This window comes from Crocodylus porosus, unplaced genomic scaffold (genome assembly GCF_001723895.1).
Source record: "Crocodylus porosus isolate Cpor-Errol unplaced genomic scaffold, CroPor_comp1, whole genome shotgun sequence".
Taxonomy (NCBI): Eukaryota; Metazoa; Chordata; order Crocodylia; family Crocodylidae; genus Crocodylus; species Crocodylus porosus.
The window spans coordinates 110,519,772-110,539,947 of record NW_017728947.1 but is presented as its reverse complement, the minus strand read 5'-3'; the positions used below and the strand labels follow the sequence as shown (position 1 = coordinate 110,539,947).

Here is a 20,176-nt window from a genome sequence, read left to right as displayed (position 1 = left end):
TCCAGGCCCCAGGCAGGGATCAGGGGCACTTTGTGCCAAGCACTGTATACATGCATCATAAAAAGGCAGTCCTTCTCTCCAAAGGTGTACAATCTAAGTTAAAAAAATACAATTAAGAGGAGGCATTGGAGGAAGAATAAAAGGAGACTATACATGTGAGCTTGCCGAGGTGTACTTTAGTGGTTTTCACGGCCAAAGCTACTAGCAAAGGCATTAGGCACAAAGCTATCCCACAGATTTCAATAAGCTTTGCATACCCCTAGCTCTGGGGCAGAACACACTCTGTTCACTTTCTCCTGGTTTAATGACAATGAGCTGTTTACAGTGTTCTAAAAACTGCCAAACTGATTTCTTTTTCCTGGGGAATTTATTTTTAAATGTGGTTTCTATTCGAGACCTGGTAGAACACATTTTAGCCCAGAGCATTCTTTAATGGCTGCATTATCAAACACTTCAAAATGTGGGGTTTTTTGGTAATGGAAATACTAACAGGTAACTACTGAAATGCTTACTTGCTTTTTTTTTTTTCCCCCCTTAGTGTCACCCACGGCTCTTTCCTTTACACAAAATAATACTCTAAGCATTGTAGGTCTAACATAAATGGGACCTGGATCTCTCAGATATGGTCAGAAACCACAATCTATGAGAGAAGGCACTAACTGCAGTTGATGCAGACAACTGAGCTGGAGTTGCAATGGAAGTGCTTGGGAAACAGCAAGGAAGGTGTCAGGGTTCACAGTAAAGCACATTCCCGTATGTTTTACATCCTTTGTTCTATAAATCATTTTTTATTTTAGCCTTTAGTGCAGTGTTTTTTTTAAACTGTGGACCAAGAGCAAGGTGGACCTGGACTTCATACTGATTTTGGACACCCTTAATAATATATTCAAATTCCCAAAGAACAATTGTTTTCTGGTTCTGCACCCACCAGCTTCATAATCTGCTTGCTGTCGGTCACCATTAGATACTGCCACGTGTCAGAGACCAGCAGATCGCAGCTTTGGCCTTCATGTCTACATGCAGCATGATTTTTCTGTCCCGCAGCCTGATTTCTCATCTGTCACGCAACAGAACAAATGGACTGGAGACATACTAATGCAAGTATTTTTTGTAATACGCAAATGTGAACTAGACATCTCTCAAGATTTGTTTTTTGAACACAGATTGGTTACGCTATGCTCATCAGTCAAGGAGAATGCTATTACAGTTGCAGAGTCAGAAGGAGACCTGCTGTCTTTATTTGCTAGACAGCTGGAAAACTGAACTTACCAACAGAAAGATGGCTATGAGACTGAGAGGGGGTCATGAAGGCATGTCCAAATGCAACATCCAAGTGAGAAACCTTGTCACTTTGGAAAGAGGAACAAGGATGAGCTTTCTACTACCATGGTGCCCCAAGCTTTCAGCTGGCGAGGCACATCATCAAGGTGAAACCCTGACCCTACCGCTGCTGGAAAGGAGAGGGAATTGTCTGCCTGCCACAAAAGGGGAGGGGAAGTTATGGAGTGCTCCACTATCCTAGCCCTTCCGGTATTTTGAATTTTCTTCTTCAGGGACTAACTCCAGCGCCTGCCACTAATGTTGCTTTCCTCAGTTTTTCTGGGGGAAAGCTGCCAGGGAAAAGGATCATTCTTTGTTTTGCTCTGCTGCTGCTAAGCAAAGCTACTACTGTTTGGTAGTTTAACCACAAGAGGCAGAAACTCAAATAAAGGACTAATGTCTGTACTAACTGATAGTGCACAAGCCCCCTGATCTCAGCTGAGCTTTCCACATATCTGAAGCAGACACTGCAAACCCTACTAACAGAAATAGAAGCCTATAGTAAATGCTATTAAGCTTTTTTTTTTTAAACACCCTCTGCCACCACCACTTTTCATGAAGCACAGAACAGATTGCATTCAAAAGCTTGCCTAACTCTATCCCAACCATGCAGCTAGTCCAATAAAAGGGTATCACTCACAGCACTCCTTGCTTCGTGCTTGCTCCTGGGCCATCAAGGCTATAACACCGCTCCAATGTCTTGCCAGACATTTTTAAGACATTTTTAAGAGTTTGGCCAAGCTGCTAATATATCCCACTCTTCTACAAACTCAAACCACACCTCCTTTCTGCTGCTCACGGATGTCGTGGCCTTCAGGACTGCGTCTGGAAGCTCCAGCCACGTACCTCTGCTCTCCAGTTTGATGGCAACACCAGCCCAACACATTTTTGATAGCTGCAAAGAGGTACAGGATGCAATTCTCTAAACCACCATAAGTTCAGCACGGAACAACCAGGGTTTTTCTCGTACCACCTTGTTTTCTTTCAAGCCTCATTCGCTGCCTGCCCTGGAAAGCCTGAACCAGCTTCTCTCCTCCAAAACCGAAACAAACCTCAGCAACTCATAAAAGCAAATAAAATCTGCAAGTCTGTGAGCAGGTCCCTATTTCCACACAGACTCCACCAGCCCTCCATAAATCTCAAGTGATGCTGAATGAGTGGGACACGAACTACTAAGGCAAGCATAGTCTCCTCTTAATGGGCCAAGCTTTGCTTCAGCAAATATAAGGAAAAAAGGTCAGCGTCTGCTCTTAAACTTCCTCTCCTGTGTAGCAACATGAAATGCTGCCACAGTGGTATGTAAGGTCATTGGCTTCAAAGCAGTTTCCAACTACTGTACTCACAGAAGCAAAATGATGAAAGACACCATATGGCTTCTGTCATGGTAGATAAAGCTAATGGAGGCATAAAATGAGAATTTAAATTTTCCTTGTTCTTTGTTTAATCTCTCCCAATGCAGCACCAATGGCCTCTGAGCCTTTCCTCTCCAGCTATGAAGGACCACTCCCCCTCCACAACTCATTTTCTTCTCTGGCAGACAAAGTGTTCAACTTAACCATTCTCTCCAATCGGACAAATATGATTAAAAATGTAAAGCAAAAGTAATTAGATAAACATCAGATACCATGATAAACCCTATTAAAGAAACTCAGCTTTGATATTGTAGGCAGTCAAATGGGAAGATAAAAGCCTATAGTCTCATGAGCACATCACATCAAAAATGCAAGCATTAAGACTTACCAATTTCTTCTACTTCTTCCAGGAAATCATTATATTCCCTTAGACTGGGAAAGTCGTCCTCCCTTTTATTGTATCTTTGAGAGAAGAGAAACAAGTGTATGTCTAACGAACAGCAATGGGCTTCTTATTCAATATGCCTATGCATGTAAAAAGGGGCTCCTACATTTGATTATGCTTGATTCTTTATCGAGTGTTGCCTGGCCGTGTTTGTGGGGCTACAGGTGAGACGAGGCAAACGCTAGAACGTACCAGGCCAGTTCCTCAATCACTGCTACCACTGAAAACCGTTTGAAAAAAAAAGTGCAGGACACTTGGAGCACTTCCACTTCCCAAAGAAGCATGTTCACTCTGGCAAAATTGTCTGTAATAATGGCAGGGGGGCAACAAACCTGCGGCCTTTAAAATGAGAGACGGAGGTCCCAAAAACCCCATTGCACCTTCTAAGAATGTGAAAGAAAAAGGGGAGGGCAGGGCTAATTCCAGTACAGACGGCTCTATTCTACCGATATAAAAACCCAGGCACTTCCAACTTGCACCAAGAGCACCAGTCCTTGTTCTGTAAAGGGTTATGAGGTTAGTCTGCTCATTTAAGTCCTGATATAAAGCCAGCTGGCATCAAGAAGACTCTTTTTTGTTAACTTCAACAGGCCTGGTATCAGACATCAGCATGAACAGCCTTCCACTTCAGAAGCAGACATTTCAGTACCTGCTTGAATGATCTGTCTATAATCCTTGCCTAGCTAATTTAATGTTTTTAAGGTACCAAGAATCTGTAGAAGCAACCATTTTAATGCGGGTGTCCACATTATTAAATTATAACTCGGCTGGACTTAGACTTTTAGACTGAAAACCCCTTCATCCCAGCAACCTCAAAGCTGACTGGTTTGGTCAGCACAGCTGGGTTACAAACTGTCTCAGAGATAAATTTTCTTTTCTGGTGGATGCCAGAGAGGGTAAGGAATAAGGGATATATCATGCTAGATAAAGCTGGTTCGATGATCTTTCTAAAGCATCCATCCCTGCCACTGTTGGAGACATGATACTGAGCTAGATGGGCTACTGGTCTGACCCAGTTCTCTGCTTTCTATACCAGGAAGCAAGGTGTTCAGGCACTCCCGTCATAACTTCTGTACTCAGAAGGCCTCACTTCTCCCTCACTGTGGCTCAAAGGACAGGTCCTGATGGAACGATACACAAGGCCTTCTGTTCCTTGATCCATCCATACGTGGGAGGGCAAGGCAACTCCTGTCCTCATGCTCTAGCGCCAGCTCCATTTGGAAGATAAAACTTCCCTAGGAAGCTGAGCATCACACTTCCACATTGCGAAGTAGAGCCCTGGCTAAGCAAGTAGGAATTTTTTCAGGTTCCTCATATGGTCAACGAGTCAGGCCGTCAGGCCCTGTTATACCCTTCAGAATAAAGACATTCTGCTCTCTACACCTTTCCCCTCTTTCCTCCTACTCCCCCAACAAAACTAAATCCATTTTTGAAGCTGGAAACACCATAAGCCCATTTGACTGTTGTTTCTTAAGCTAGTGACACTCACATTTTCAGCACTTTCTTCCGAATGTCGACCTCCTTGTCCACAGTGGGGTCTTCAAAGAGCTGCACCCGGAAGTTGCTCTTCCGCAGCGGGGTCTCACACTCCTGGCAGTTTCCAGCCCCTCGGACAAACAGCAGCTCCACGCAGCTCTCACATCTACAGGAGAGAGAACCGAGTGAAAGACAGCTTGATACAACACTAACCGAAACCGTCTTTTCTCCTGCTTATTATTACTTCCACATTGTTTTTAATTTAGCGTGAAAGGGTGAGAGTTAGCAAATACATCAGTGCCTTTCATGAACACAGTGTGACGCCACTGGAGACTTTCCACTGGAAGTGCACAGCTATACCAACACTGGCTAACAACACTGCCTTGCTACGGCCTAAGAAAGCTACTTCTACAGTTGAGATGTATTTATTGTCCAGAATTAAACCTCTTGGTCTTGCTACTGAGGCTGAAAGCTTAGGATAAACACAATGATGTTTTGTGGATATTTGGTTATGCCAAACCTAACTGATATCACCGCATTCGATTCACATAACCGTATCACCCTCCGGACCCATGGAGCAGTAACTCACTGCACAAGAAGTCCCACTGATTTCAGTGCTACTATTCATGTACTAACCAGCACATGGGTAGTGCAATCCGGGTGAAAGTTTGCCATGCAAAAAGCAGTCATTGTCATTGCAACCATGAGCTGGAGTCAAACTAGGACTGACCAAATTTCAGAGATTCTGTGTCCTTTTATTACCAAGAGCCAGTGTTAAATAACCCCCTTACCTTTTCTGCTAACATTTTTAGGACACTGCACATAAAATGCACTTTATGAGGTTGTATAAATGACTCAACCCCCCCCCCCCAAAAAAAATTTCTAATTTATTTCTTCTAACTTAATGAAAATCTTAGACTTCAGCCATCACTTGTTAAATGTCAGCTGACATTTAACAACAAAGGAAGCGCACACACATACAAACACAAAAACCAATACAAAAAAAATAAATCAAGAAGTATCTGGGTACTAATACCTTGCAAAATACAAGCATAGGGCAACACCTGCTGCAGTCATTTCCTATTGTTGAGAGGGGGACCTATTTATATCTTTGGTACATTAAGGACGTAAGCAGTTGTACAATGGCCAAGCTGCACTCTCTCTTTATAAGTTCAATATACCAGACAAATTATTACGGAGAAATAATATTGAAACAGTTGAAGGATCCCGAAACAAAACCTCCAACCAGTTGACCTCCTCTTGATCAGACTGGTGCCATTTACTTACAGAGGCAGAGCTGACTAGTTTGACTCAGCCTTTGTCTTCAAGTATGAAAAGCGCAGGACAGTGCAAATGTATGTTATGGTAAAACCAGAGCAATTTTTTACAGGCACACTTACAATCTCACTATGCATCTGAGAACACTGCCTGCCTCTAAAAAAAGAAGAAAAAAAAGCAAACTTTTCATTTACTTAGATGTTTTTCCCCATAATTCTTCTATTTTAGAAATATTCGTTATAATGACATTTAACTAGAATTCATCAGAAAAGATGGGGAACCAAACGTGTTAACAGACCAGGCCAAAACAATTGAAGCATGTCAACTCAAAAATTACACTTCCGTCTAGTCTGGTTTTTACCTTCTCTTGCTTACAAAAAAAACGTAGCTGGGAAATTAGAGGTGCTTGCAACCTCTTTTTTGTTTTGTACTAGTTCACTTTTTGCACATGACAGACATGTTTCCTTGATTCCACTGTGGATCCCCAAACATGCAGTTGGAAGAAAACGTAAGAAAAAAGGACAGAAAATTTTAAATGAAAGAAAGTAGGCTTGTAAAGCTATAGAAACTTGGCAGATGGACTCAGATGCAGGTGTTTCTATTCCAGTATTGCCCAAAGCTCACAAGTGAACAGGGGTCCACTGATACGCTCTGTGTGTACCCTGTGCACACACACCTACACACAGTTGTCAGTGAAGTAACTGCTATTTGTCATTCCTGTAAATGGAGCAGATTTCAAGTTCAACACTAGGTCTGACTCTGGAATCCATTTCTACTTGTGACAGCACTTAAGCAAGTGCTCCAGGCCTTTCCCAAACTGGGGTTGATGTAAGGCTGGAAGATATCCATCTATACAAAAGGGTGTCGTGATACATCACGCTAGGAATTTGATCTCAGGTGGCCAAGCTCCTTCTCACTCATTGAGCAAACTCTTCCCTGTTGAATATAATTAACTCACTTTGAATTGGTTGGGAACCACATGTGAGAAGAGGAAAATTTCTTTCCCCAAAGCTGGATCTTGCTACCAGAGAGAATGAACACAGGACAGAAACCTAAGCAGCCTTCCTGCAAGGAGATCTGCCATTCCCACCCCCAAGAGAAGGGACCGTCTGGCTTCCTTCCTTATGACTACTATGATCACACATTTCAAAAATATTCCTGCCCTGTTAGAAAAAAGAAAAAAAAGCCATTTGAAATCCTGTCCGACTGGTTCTCTTTAAGCTCTTTGGGCACCGCTAAATTCAAAGCACGAGCTTACAACAGGAGGACACATTGCATTAGAGGGACTGCTGCTTACATTATGGGAGTGTACAAAAGATCCCAATCCTGCTTGGGGCCCTATTGCATTCAGTGCAATATTTGCAGACCAGGGCAACACTGTACTTGCCCCAAGCAGTTTGCAATCTCAGACCTTGATCCTACCAACATGCAGGCAGATTGCTGGGCCCACAGAGAAGTCCGCTGATGCCAGTGGTGATTTGTACAGGCCCAGGCATTGCACATTAAGTGCCACTCCTGAGCGAGCCCTATAAAGTTATTTTAGACCTGGATCTTGCACAGGGATTCAGACAATCTGTTACACGTCAATCAAACAGCAGTCCACCCCTTACATGTCAACCTTTTGACAACTCCATTCAGCCACCTGGGCCTTCATGTCCCACTGCCACTTGCTAGACATACTCAGTTAACCCAAGACAGGTCTGTTTGGCCCAAACCAAACAAAAGCACATGTATCACACCCGCTGAAGTCAATGGGAATGAAGACAATCCTTAATTGCTTTGCTCAATCGGGGCCTTTGCCATGGTTTTGTTTATGGGAGCAAACACAGTGTAACGATTGATAACGAACACTGCCAGGTAAATCGGGACCTTATGTTTATGTGCGCCAGGGTCTAGGTCCCACTGAAGTCAATGGTATAACTTGGCAATTTCAGGGGCAATAAAATCTTTTATAAGGACTCACTTGGCCAGTAACATGTGACGACTAACTCTGTATGAAACTTAGCTCCCATCTTAGTATAACTCTTCCCAAATAAAACCATGCATTACTCATAGCAGAGCTGTCCAACTTCTAAGCCCCGGGGGCCACATACCATGTGGGCCACATGAGGGAAGGCATGGGTCACTGGGCTGCAAGCCGTGTGGACACTCCTCCCCATGCCCACACATACACTTTTGCACCCATGCTGTGCAACAGTGAGGATTTCCTTCCCCTGTATGGCCTGAATCCTCCTTTCATCCCCCGGCATCCCTTAGCCCTTGACTCGCCCTCAGCCCCGTGCGCAGCATGCCCCACTGCCCCAATCCCTGGAGCAGAGACAGCAAGTGGCAGCCCAAAGATGGAGGGAGCGCATCTGGCTAGTGTTGCAGCCACAGCAATTGGGGAGGGGGTGAGGCAGCTGGGCAGGAACTTGGGGGCCACAAATTAAACCTTTGTGGACTACATAGCTACAGGCCAGCAGTTGGGCAGCTCCAACTAAGAGCACCATATCCACTCACTGAAATTAATTTTTTGCTCATTATGTTTGTGTTTCAACAACAAACCGGAAGGACAAATCCAACAGGATACTCCCAAATAAGAGAGAAGGTCCGAAAAAAAAATTCCTATCCAAACAAAAAGGACCAAAAGTTCTCATTTTACAAGGTCAGAAGACTGAACTGTCATTTAATCACATTTGTGAACACAGGCAAGATCTGCTAATATTTTTTTCTTCCACTTGATATCTGCCATTACTTGAACATTAACTGAATGCCTTCTATCCCCAGGCTAGAAAGACAAAGCACATTTCTGAGGAAAGCAAATGACGGGACAGCTAAAGTGTATTTTAGCACTGTGAAGGTATGAATAATACCATTTAACCATCTAACTATTTACAGGGAGAGGTGAAAATGAGGCACCATGTTAAAAGATGCCCCTGGGGTTCTTCAAAACACTTTACAAGTTGACATGCTTCTTTATGAGAGCATGAAATATTTTATAAAATAAACTCTATAGACTGGATTTAGGCATTTAATTTGGGCAAAACATCTTCAAAGGGTAAAAGCTTCATCCTGATCCTACGTGCCACGCTCCCTTGTGGATCTGGGAAGGCCAAGGGCATAAGAGATGCAGCCCCTTCAACATGATGGCCATGTTAAAAGGAATGGCAGCACTTCATGGTTTGATGGTGCTGGATGTTGCCTGAGCTCTGCAGCCTGAAAGAAAGGCTCTCTCTGAAAGCAGGAGTGCAAGAAGCGCTCTCTTTTTAATGAAATCTTCAATTCTGCTGCGGACAGCAAAAATCTGCAGGAGCCTCAATACACGGTTGGTCATTACTCACTCCTACAAACGTTTATATGGTTTTGTTTTAGACTTCTCCACTCAGGTTATTTTTAGTATAAGATGTACTTATTCAAGAGAAAGAATATCAACAAATATTTAACTCTCTCTTTTCTGGCATTTTTAACCAAGATTTTTTCTATGGTTGAAAGCAGAGTGCACTGCACCTACAATCTAGCCCGTCTAGCTGTAGAAGAATTAATTTAGATTAAACAGAAGAGACAGGAACATTTATCTTTAAAAAAAAAAAATCAAGTTGGATCAAAACAAAAAGAGGAAAAAGATGCGTCTCTTGTTTTCACTTGTGTCTGCATTTCTGGTCTTTGGCTGGAAGCAGAGACACCAACACAGGGACAGAAAAAGGAGATTCTGTTATATTGGCGAATGGGAAAGTTAACACATTTGTATGAATGCCTGATTTAGCGAGTTTGGGTTTAGTTTTCCTATTCTTATTTCCACGCCAAAGCCATTTCTAAGAAAGCCGATTGCTTCTTTGTGCAGCCCGGGTTGCAAAGAGCGGCTAACGAGACTCTTGAGTTCTGGACGAGAACGACGGATGCGGACCAAGCAGCTGCCAAAGCTGTGCTTATGCCACAACGGTCGTGTGTCGGTAACAGCGGCTCACGCCCAGACCTGAGCCTGCTCCACACAAACGGCTGGGAAGGGACTGGTTATTAGCAATTGGGTTTTTCGAGACTGCTGAGCCTGGTCCAGGGTACAAACCGGGCTGTAAGGTACAGGTGATGAGGCTGCGGCAGCTTGGCCCTATCTGGATCCAGGGGCTCGTGGGATTTGGGTCCTGGAAGAAATAAGCTGCCGTGTTGTGGAATGTGGATCACAAATGGCTGCAGGTGGAGGAAGCAGTTGGGTAATGGACCTAGCGCTCCTTGCAAGGTAGGCACCTGTCTGGGCAAGGAAGAGCTTTCTTCAAGGTGGAACGGCGCTTCTTCCCACCCTGCTCCTCTAGGAAACACAACCGCAATGGCCTACAGAGTGCATGGTGCCCTGAAATGCCTCTTCCCCGCCCCACAGGCATGGAGCATTTCTTCCTCTCCTCCCTCCATCTTGCCTCTGTCCAGATTCGACCGGGTCCTCAAAAGGCCAAACTGCAGGGATCTCATTCAGCAGAAAAGCCATTTGGTGACCATTTCCATGCAACTGGCCCAGCACTCCTCCACAGCATCTCTCTTTGGCAAAGAAAAGCAATTTGCGCTGGGAGTTCACACGTACTCTGAGGCACAGTCATGGAGCTAACAACCTCACATCAGGTTTTGGCTGCAATCGTAATCCTGCTCTAGCATAAATACAGAAGCTGATGTCAGCGCACTGAACTCTCTCTACAGCTACCTTCTGCTGTCCGCACCTCTCTCCTCTCCTGTCCTCAGCAATAAACAGTCTCCTACAGAGATACAGCGAGAGAGAGAGCGTGAGCACGAGAGAGAGCACTTCTGCAAACATAAAAAACTGTATATCCTCCTAGACTGCTAGAGATCTTTTCCTGCTTTAAAAGACAACAAACGCAAGGTCCTTTTTCCAGATCTGTATTATGTCAGTCTCAGCCTCATCTGCCAAGCTGTTTGGTGTAAGAAGAGTCCAAAGATAGTTAAATGAAAGTGTATCTGTCTTTTTTTTTCCACCTAAAGCAAGTTAACTATCTGCTCTGTTAAACTAGCCCTGAATTGTCCCATTAAAAAGGAGAGACAAAATGAATCCAATTATCCATAAATTATATGACTCCCTTCAGCTACAGTTAAAGCCCTTGTCTTTAACCTGTCTGCTTACTCTGATTATTCTGCAAACCCACTCATCTCTGATTTATGGTACAGAAAAGACAGACTGGTCAGTGCTGACAGCAGCCCAGCCTACTCACTGGTGATTTAAGTAATTCATGATATATGAATTGTATTAATTATAGCAGAAACATTTGCACCATTCATTGTGCATTTCCATTATTTGCAACAGCTTGAGCTCTGCCATAACTACTATGGGTTGAAACCCGGCTCAAGTTTTCTCAGCACACTTTTAAGTCACTTTTTTTTATGCAGAATGAGAAAAGGATGTCTTAGGGTTATTAATTAGACAGGGAAATGAAGAAGGAATATGCAGTTTTATAAGTGTCAGCTAAACAACTGCTCCTAATGAGTTGTTGCTGTCCAGCCAATTAGGCCCATAACCTGAAAACTAGGTATGATTTGTGCAACAGATTGCAGTGTCCCGAAGTGCTGCTCTATCACTTGAGGCAAAGTGTGCTTACTTGATAGGCCACAGCAATGCAAAAGAAGCTGTTATGGCATCAGGAAATCAGTTCTTTCGCAATAATGAAGTATGGCAGAATACATGAAGAATTTACCCAATGCACTAGAATAACTACTTCAAATCCATTACAGTCTACTGGGCAAATACATGTACTAAAATAACTACTTAAGTAAATAACCCTTTAGTACACTTTGTTAATCTTGAATAAGGATCTTGGCAAGTTTTCAGCGTGCTTTGTGAACTCCATCAAATCCATTATTCAAGACATCCACCTGCCTATGATAGCTGAAAGCTAAATTACCTACCAGGACAACCAGTGAGAATTAGTAGCTGTTCACAGCACAAGTGGTGATGTTGTCACAGTGCAGGGAAATGAAAGAAGCAGGATTTGTAAAGCGATGCCATCTTTTTTTTTTTTTATGAGATGAAAGCTATATAAAAGTACATGTGCTCACCTCACAAATCCTCCTTTTCTACACAACTGAAATTGCAAACATTTTCAGTTATACAATTCTCCACTCTTATCCTCAAGCCCACTCCTCAGCTTCCTGAAATATCCTGCAATCCAAGTATTGTCCATGGGCGCTCGCTAGCCGAGACAAACACACATATCATTAACAAGTTCAAGACAGTGTGGAAAGCTTCTAATGCAAGAGATGTTGTCCTCTCCTCAGCCACATACTGCAGGAGAAACTCCCACGCTGTCCTCCAGGTCATTTGATCTTAAATCGCTCCTAAAGGTCATACAACAGTTTGCTAATTTATTCTGAGAACCTACTTGATCAGCTGCAGGATTCAGACATTTGAAAACCATGGTTCAATAGTTAGAAAGACAATCATGAACTTGTCAGTTGGGAGACATGCTCAGTTAATCAGTTAAAAGTGAAGCCATTTCTTTGTCTTACTGCTTTTGGATTTTCCAACATTATTCACTACATCAAATGCATATATGAAGGCAGGAAACTGAGAGTACACCAACGATTCATTTTTGCCATGTGATGAGAATATTTCCCATCTCACTGGAGTTTCTTGAAAACTCAGAATTAGCTTCCTGTATAGTTCTTATGAGGGTTATTTCTAGTCACTCCTGGCAGTGCTCGGGGGAACAGGGACCCCCCCAGTGCCTGCTGGTCCCCCCTGACTAGTTTGTAACAGGTCACCAGGTCCCCCCTTCAGCCTTCTCTTGTGGAGGCTGAACAGGTTCAAGTCCTGTCGCCTCTCCTCGCAGGGCCTACCTTGCTGCCCCCGACCATGCAAGTGGCCTCCTCTGGACCCTCTCCGTGCTGTCCACATCCCTCTTGAAGTGCGGCGCCCAGAACTGGACACAGTACTCCAGCTGCGGCCTGACCAGTGCCGCATAGAGGGGGAGGATCACCTCCCTGGACCTGCTCGAGATGCATCTGTGGATGCATGACAAGGTGCGGTTGGCCTTCCTGACCGTGTCCCCACACTGCCGGCCCATGTTCATCTTGGCATCAGTGATGACTCCCAGATCCTTTTCTGCCTCTGCATTGACGAGAAGGGAGTTCCCCAGCCTGTCGGTATGGTGCTGGTTCTTCTTCCCCAGGTGCAGCACCTTGAACTTGTCAGTGTTGAATCCCATCCTGTTCCCATCCGCCCACCCCTGTAACCTATCTAGGTCCGATTGCAGCCTATTCCTCCCTTCTAGCATGCCCACATCCCCCCAACATCTTAGTGTCATCAGCAAAGTTGAACAGGGTGCTTTTTACCCCCTCGTCCAAGTCGCTGATGAAGATGTTGAACAGTGCGGGCCCAAGGACCAAGCCCTGGGGGACCCCACTGCCCACATCCCTCCAGGCTGAGAAGGACCCGTCCACCTCCGCTCTCTGGGTGCGGCCCTCCAGCCAGTTGAAGACCGAATTGACTGTGTAGGTGTCGATGCCATAGTTCCCCAGTTTTTTAATAAGAACGGGGTGAGAGATGGTGTCGAAGGCCTTCCGAAAGTCCAGAAAGACTACTTCCCTCGATCTGCTGGCAACATCTACCAACGCAGCCCAGGATGCTGTTAGCCTTCTTGGCACCAAGGGCACACTGCTGACTCATATTCAGCTCATTGTCCGCTGTCACCCCCCAAGGCCTTTTCTGCAGAGCTGCTGCCCAGCCAGCCAGCCCCCAGCCTGTACTGGTGCATGGGAACATCTAGGTCGGATCTAGACTATTCCCCCATCAGAAGCCACAGAATTACTGTTGACTTACCTTGTCTAAACACCACCATAGGTATCTGCACACGCTGTGGCAAACTAGCCACCTAAATCTGTGTCCCTCCTTCTAAGTGCTTGCCAATTATTGGAGTCTCACTAAAGGACAGTAGAAAAAAATTACTATTATGCCAAAACATATGCACTCTTTTAAATACATCTGATACTACAGAATGGAAGGAAACAAGATAACTGTACAGGGCAGCATACTTTTTAAAATGGTATAAAATTTAAAAGATCCTAATATGCCTTTTTGTTTTCTTTCTTTTTCTTTTTTCCATACAGGTCAAGGAATTAGCATCTTCTACTAATTTGAAAAAGAAATATCTTAGCAAGAAACCTACAGGAGCTGATGTGAATGTTTCTTTTCCCAAGGCAGCAGACACACTACCTTGAACCATAACATGTCAATACACAGGCCTGGTCAGGTCGGCACACGTACAGGAGGATGTGGGGATGATGGTTCTGTAAAAGGCATTCCTCCGCCCCTTCCCCCCGCCTCTAAATAAGACTTAAACTATTGCCCCAACATGATTTTAGTGCTTCCACCATTGCTGTATTCCTGAGGTGGTGACGGACAGGGGGACCAAACACTGTGGTCACTGATGAGCCCACGACACTTTTCACAACGCAAATTTTCCAGGCCAAAATCCCAGTGCCAGTAATTATACATAACACCAGTGGGCTAGGGTGTTTTTCAGTTCCTGTTCCATGCTGATGTGCTGGACGGTTTCCCAACCCTCTGCTGGATTCACTATTGACGTGATCAGTTGCATGTTAGAAGCAGGTGAAGTTATTCCTGTGTGTGCATTATACAGATCATGGGGTCAGTCACAGAAAATGAGGGTGGAAGGGACCTCAGGAAGTCACATCTAGTCCAACCCCTGCTCCAAGCAGGACCAGCCCCAACTAGATCAGCCCACAGCCAAGGGTTTGACTAGCCAGGTCTTAAAAACTTCCAAACGTGGAGATTCCCCCACCTCTCTGGGTAGCCTGCTCCAGTCCTTTATCACCCTCCTGGTGAGAAAATTCTTCCTAATATCTAATCTAGGGTTACCATATTTCCACTTTCAAAAAAAAAAAGGACATGGGGGGGGGTAATATGATTGGGGGGGGGCGCAGTGATATACCCCTGTCCCTCACTCCCAGCCCACAGCCCCCAGCACTGCTTGTTCCCTGCACTCCCAACCCGCAGCCCCCTGCTCCACCCAGCCCTGCAGCACCTCCAGGCTGCCCCACCCTGCGAGAACAGGCACTGACCCCGATGGTGCTGGCTCAGCTACGCAGCTCCCTGCTGCCCCTGAAGGCCCCCTCCCACCTCCTTCCCCCACTACAGGCAGGCATCTCCCCCACCCTGCTGCAGCCCCAGCTGGGGGACAGCTTCCCCCAGTGCCAGCAGGCACCCACTCACCCATCCCCCTCCACTCACCCACGTGTGCACCCACACACACATGCACAGCCCCCTGCACAGTCCTAAGCCCTAGCACTCCAACCCCTGCCCCCATACACTTAAATGCATCCAGCTGCTGGGGCAGCTCCCACCCACCCACCTGATTGCATGCCAGCCACATGCATGTGTGCACGCAGATGCACGTGATGCCCCCTGACTCCAATCGCCCCCCCACAACTCCCTCCAGCCCCAAGAAGCTCCTTGCTAGGGAAGAAGGGCCAGGAAAAACTTTGATGCTGAGCAGAGCAAAATCCCAGACATTTGTTGATATTTTAACAAAACACCTGGACGGAGATGGGACAACCCAAAAAGAGGCATGTCCAGGAAGACCCAACCATAGAGTAACCCTATCTAACCTAAACTTCCCTTGCCGCAGCGTGAGCCCATTGCTCCTTGTTCTGTATCTGCCACCACTGAAAACAGGCCAGCTTCATCCTCTTTTGAACCCCTGTGCAAGGAGGTGAAGGCTGCTATTCAATCTCCCTCAGTCTTCTCCTCTCCAAACTAAATAAGCCCAGGTCCCTCAGCTTCAGCTCAAAAGTCACGTCCCCCAGCCCCACAACCATTCTTGTTGCCCTCCGCTAGACTCTCTCCAATGTGTCCACATCCTTTCTGTAATATCCTTGAATGTAAGGACGTGCTCTTCAGAAAGTCTTGCAGAGATACACTGGTGGGTTTTAAGCAATAAAGCCATCAGCCCAAGAGCAAATGCTTAATGTATTTATTTTAAAATGTATGAAGCTAAAATCTCAGTGGAAATAAGTTCACCCTATGAGAGATGTACCTAAAAAAGCTTGTCCCAAAGTCAACTTCAGCTAGCACTCATCATACAGAGACTTAGCGATCTGACATCCGTACAATCTTGAGATCCAAAAAACTAAAAAATTCAATACAAAGTAAAAGTCCATGTCCACGAACAAAGGCAAGTCACAATTTGTTGCCAAAAAATCTGTTATTCACACAGCAAGTCTAATCTGCCCAGTCACCGGAGGTGTCAAATGCAGTTATCACAGGGGCGGGCAATTATTTTGGGCTGAGGGCCACTTACTGAGTTTTGGCAAGCCATCAATGGCTGCATGACAGGCATCCAGGGGCAGATAAATATTAATTTTCTTAATTTTTTAGGGGCCCCACAGGCCGGATGGAATGGCCTGGCAGGGCACGTTTTGCCCACCCCTGAGTTATCACCATCAGAAGTTGTTCCCTTTGCCACCAAGATGTTCCTGATTACTTAGCCACATGTCCTGTTCCCTAATGGCAGAGCGCATGGAGCTCTGGAAAAGGAACATTAACGGATTAAAGTTACAGGTTTACTTTTTACTTTGTCAGCACATTTATAACTTTTACTGCACCTCCCTTCTAGATAGTTTCTCTCCTTCCTATCCCTTTCCACTCCCTGATAGGCTGGGATGTTGAAAGCGAGACTGGAGTCAGAAGACTGTCAGCAGTCAACTCGGACGCATTTTCACCCCGAGTGGGAGCCTCTAGCTCAACATGCAGCTTGAACAGTCGTTCCCACCCCATTTTATAGAATCCCAAAATGTCCATTATCACATCATCTTTTCTCAGCAGGATACTAAAATACAGACCATGCTTCATTGCTTCATAAACAATGGAGGCCTTAACAATGTAGTGCAACACAGTGATGATAAACATCTTGGGGATGTCTTGGTGCTTTAAATAACCAAGAACATACAGCCTGTCCAGTGAAATGGCATTCAAAGAGCTGGTTATTGTTTCTGGAAATATGTTTTGGCTTATTACACAAAGTATGCTCATTTAACAGGTCACATTGCTACTTTACCTTTAGGCTGGCCGAGAATTTCACCTACTTACAACCTGGTGGGAAACATTCTTTTGTACTGTAAATACTTTGTTTTGCTGCTTCTTTTAAATAAAAAACATGGCTTGTAAAGTGTTAAAAAAAAAAAAAATCTAGTCTTTCAACTGAGAGTTTCACGTTGCTTTCCTGAAGCTGCAGTATTTTAGAACTGCACTCAGTGCAATTACGTGCAGGGTAAAGTAGTGAGGGTAGCACAGTCAAGCCCTCAACTAGCGATTTGGGCAGCTCAATTGTCTCAAATAGATTTTAGTTCCTAAAAGCCCAACCCCATTCCCAAGCATGCGAATGGGGAAATGCCTTTCACTTGACAGCATCTATATAAACTGGCCTTGCATCAGCAGATTCGTGATTCATCACACCAGAGAGGCAGCGCACGCCATTCGTCTCAGTCCGAGTATGTCTGACAGCATTAACCTGATGCACATTTCTCTTAGATAATCAAAGAAACCCCATCAGTTGAGTCAACATGGGAAGAATCATTTACAAGAAAGAGGAGAGAGAAATGCCAAAAGTTATTAATGGGGGAGCCAAGAAACAGAAGCAGGAGTCTTCCTCTATTAGTGATCGGTACTTGGGCAGCTTAGACACGGACCAGGAACCCTTTGTAGTGGGTGCCACACAAACTGGCCAAAAGGACACTGCAAGGTCTCTGGGGCAGGGACTCTACGTGTCCATCTGTGCCACCCCAGCATGGCACTGGAGAGGACTGTTCGGAGACATGCGACTCTCGCCCCGTATACACCACCACCAGAAGTAGTAGTAGTGTAGTTGCTGTTGTGCTGCGTATTTGCTGATCGGCACTCTGCTATATGAATTCCTGTCTGGTAGGCAGTGCCTACACAGCATCTCTGTACAGCGCTGCCTCGCACCCTCCTGAAGCGGTACGGAGATACCCGAAGACGGTCATTCTCAACCTTTTTTGTACCAGGATCCATTTGCAAACATCGATGGCCAGTACCCCTCACTCCTGATCCACTGCCCTCCACCCCAGGCCCCAGTGTATCGAGCAGGCAGTGTACGTGTGGGACATGGGGGGCCCTAAGCAGCCCCTTGCAGGCGGGAACTCTGCCAGGTCCGGCTGGTAAGTCTGTTGTGAGGGAAGGGGTGGGGCAAGGGAAGGGGCATGGGGGGACATATTGAGGCCCCCATTGTGCAAGAAAAGTGGGGCTGGGGCAGAGGCAGGCGCTGCATAGACGGGGTGGGGTGCGGGACGCAGTCGCAAGCAGCTTGTCCAGAGGGTGCACGGAGGGAGAGGGGCAGCTCCCACCACTGCGTGCATCCCAGGAGGATGTGGGAGGGGCATGTGCCCCCAGATCTACGTGGGGCAAGAGCTAGCTGCCACTGCAGGCTGGGACCAGGGTGGCGCTGGGCTCTTCCCGGCAAGGGCTGGGCCAAGCTGTGCCCAGGACGGACAGTGGCACTGGGAAGGAACTGTATGGGGGAGGAGAGCTGCCACAGCAAATTTTAGGGTGCCACCCCATAGCCACCCCCAGCACCGCCACCACCTGCTCCAAGCGCAGCCCGCCCTATACCACACACAGATCTGGAGGCACATGCCCCCCATGCCTTCCTGGGGTGCATGCAGTGGCAGGAGCCGATCCCCTCTCCCCACACCCACTGGATGAGCAGCCTGCAACTCCATCCGATGCCCCCCTCCCACCCCACTTGGGTAGGCCCCAGCCCCAGCCCCACTCCCTCACCGTAGGGGCCTGTCTACCCCCCCACAACAAACTTATCAGCCATTCGCCGCTTTCCACGCCATGGCACTGCTTATTGGAAATCAGATTGGAATCGACCAATATGGTTCATTTGAAAAAAACCCAAAAAATTGGCCACCAGTATAAGCCCAAAAAACTATTGGTGCACCCCTACAGACCATCCCTGCATGCTAGGTACAGTGCAAGCCCAGACCTGGGCCAGCGCAGGGCTGGACCACTGCATGTGGCACCTGCACTGGCCTGATCCTGTGTACTGGCTCTGGTGCACGGGGACAGTCTGTGGGCCCAACTCAGTCCCAGAGTGTGCGCACAGACACCGCATGCCCCAAATCAGCCCTACACACCATGTGTAGCACACAAGGCCAGGGCCAGCACATACAACACGCAGTGCATGGGATCAATCTGAGACCACAGGCTGGCTCACACACCTCCATTGGCTGAATCCAGCCCTTGGGCTGCATCTTTGACACCTGTAATCTACACTACATATGCACAAAGAAGTCCAAAAGATGGGCCAAGATTCTAGTTTGGACATACAATGACAGGTCTGGAGTAGAGGTAGATCTGTGAGCTGTCATGATTTGCATTTCAGAGATGAGGTTACGCACAGGAAGACTTGTTCACTCTTCCACCATTTAAAAGATCACTGAAAGCTCAAAAGAAATTACAAATGAGAAGAGGAACATTGTTTCATAAGGTCAGATTCTGGCCCTCTCAAGTTGCACAGCATCTTATTCCATTAAGTGCTGTTCCAAGTGAGTAACAGAATCAGAGTCTGGCCCATCACTAATTTAAAGCCATGCCTTATCTAACTCTTCGGGTAGAAACAGATGACATATTGGAGCTGGCCCTGATTTACCCAAGTCAAAAACTGGGAGTGGCACAGCCCTTTATATATGCAGTTTGAATAGCAATTACCTGTAATTAGCCCTGAAGGGCAGAGGGCAAGTGTTATCTTGGACACTTTACAAGTACTTAAAGTTGGACAAGGGTATATATGTTATAGCCTGTTGATCTAAGAAGAAACAAATGTTTTCTTCTTATAGCCTGTTTTTACCCTTACTGCTTCTTCCTGTCAGCTAGACACTTTCATAAACACTACTTTTCTCTGCAATTACAAAATGGAAAGAGGTATCTGTGAAGGATATCTTCGATATCTTCCTCTAAGCACCTGGAGAAGAAGGTGATTAGGAAAAGTAAGCATGCATACACCAGGGGCAAGCAATGGGCTGCCTTCTATGATAAGATATCTGGCTCAGTGGAAGAAGGGAGAGCAGCGGACGTTATATATACCTTGACTTCAGCGCTCTCATGGACCCAGAGGGACAACCTTCCATCTTCAGCTCCCTCTGTGCAAAAATGAAGTTTACTTCCTACCTATGTGGACGTTTTACTATCGTGTACCATCTACACTTTTCTCAGAGCCTGATGAAGGGACTTTGATCCCAAAAGCTTGCAGAAAAGGACAATTGTCTTGCCATTTTCCAGTTGGCCTAATAA

General features: G+C 45.9%; 1 protein-coding gene across 1 annotated transcript in view; it reads right to left on the bottom strand.

The window, feature by feature from the left end:
- Positions 1-20,176, bottom strand: part of MNAT1 (MNAT1, CDK activating kinase assembly factor) — a 153,838-nt gene that overhangs the window by 111,756 nt on the left and 21,906 nt on the right. The window contains exons 2-3 of the mRNA XM_019550930.1: positions 4,607-4,759; positions 3,061-3,134 (exon numbers count right to left, since the gene is read on the bottom strand). Coding sequence (XP_019406475.1) covers positions 3,061-3,134; positions 4,607-4,759 — 227 coding nt within the window. The remainder of the gene's footprint in view (positions 1-3,060; positions 3,135-4,606; positions 4,760-20,176) is intronic.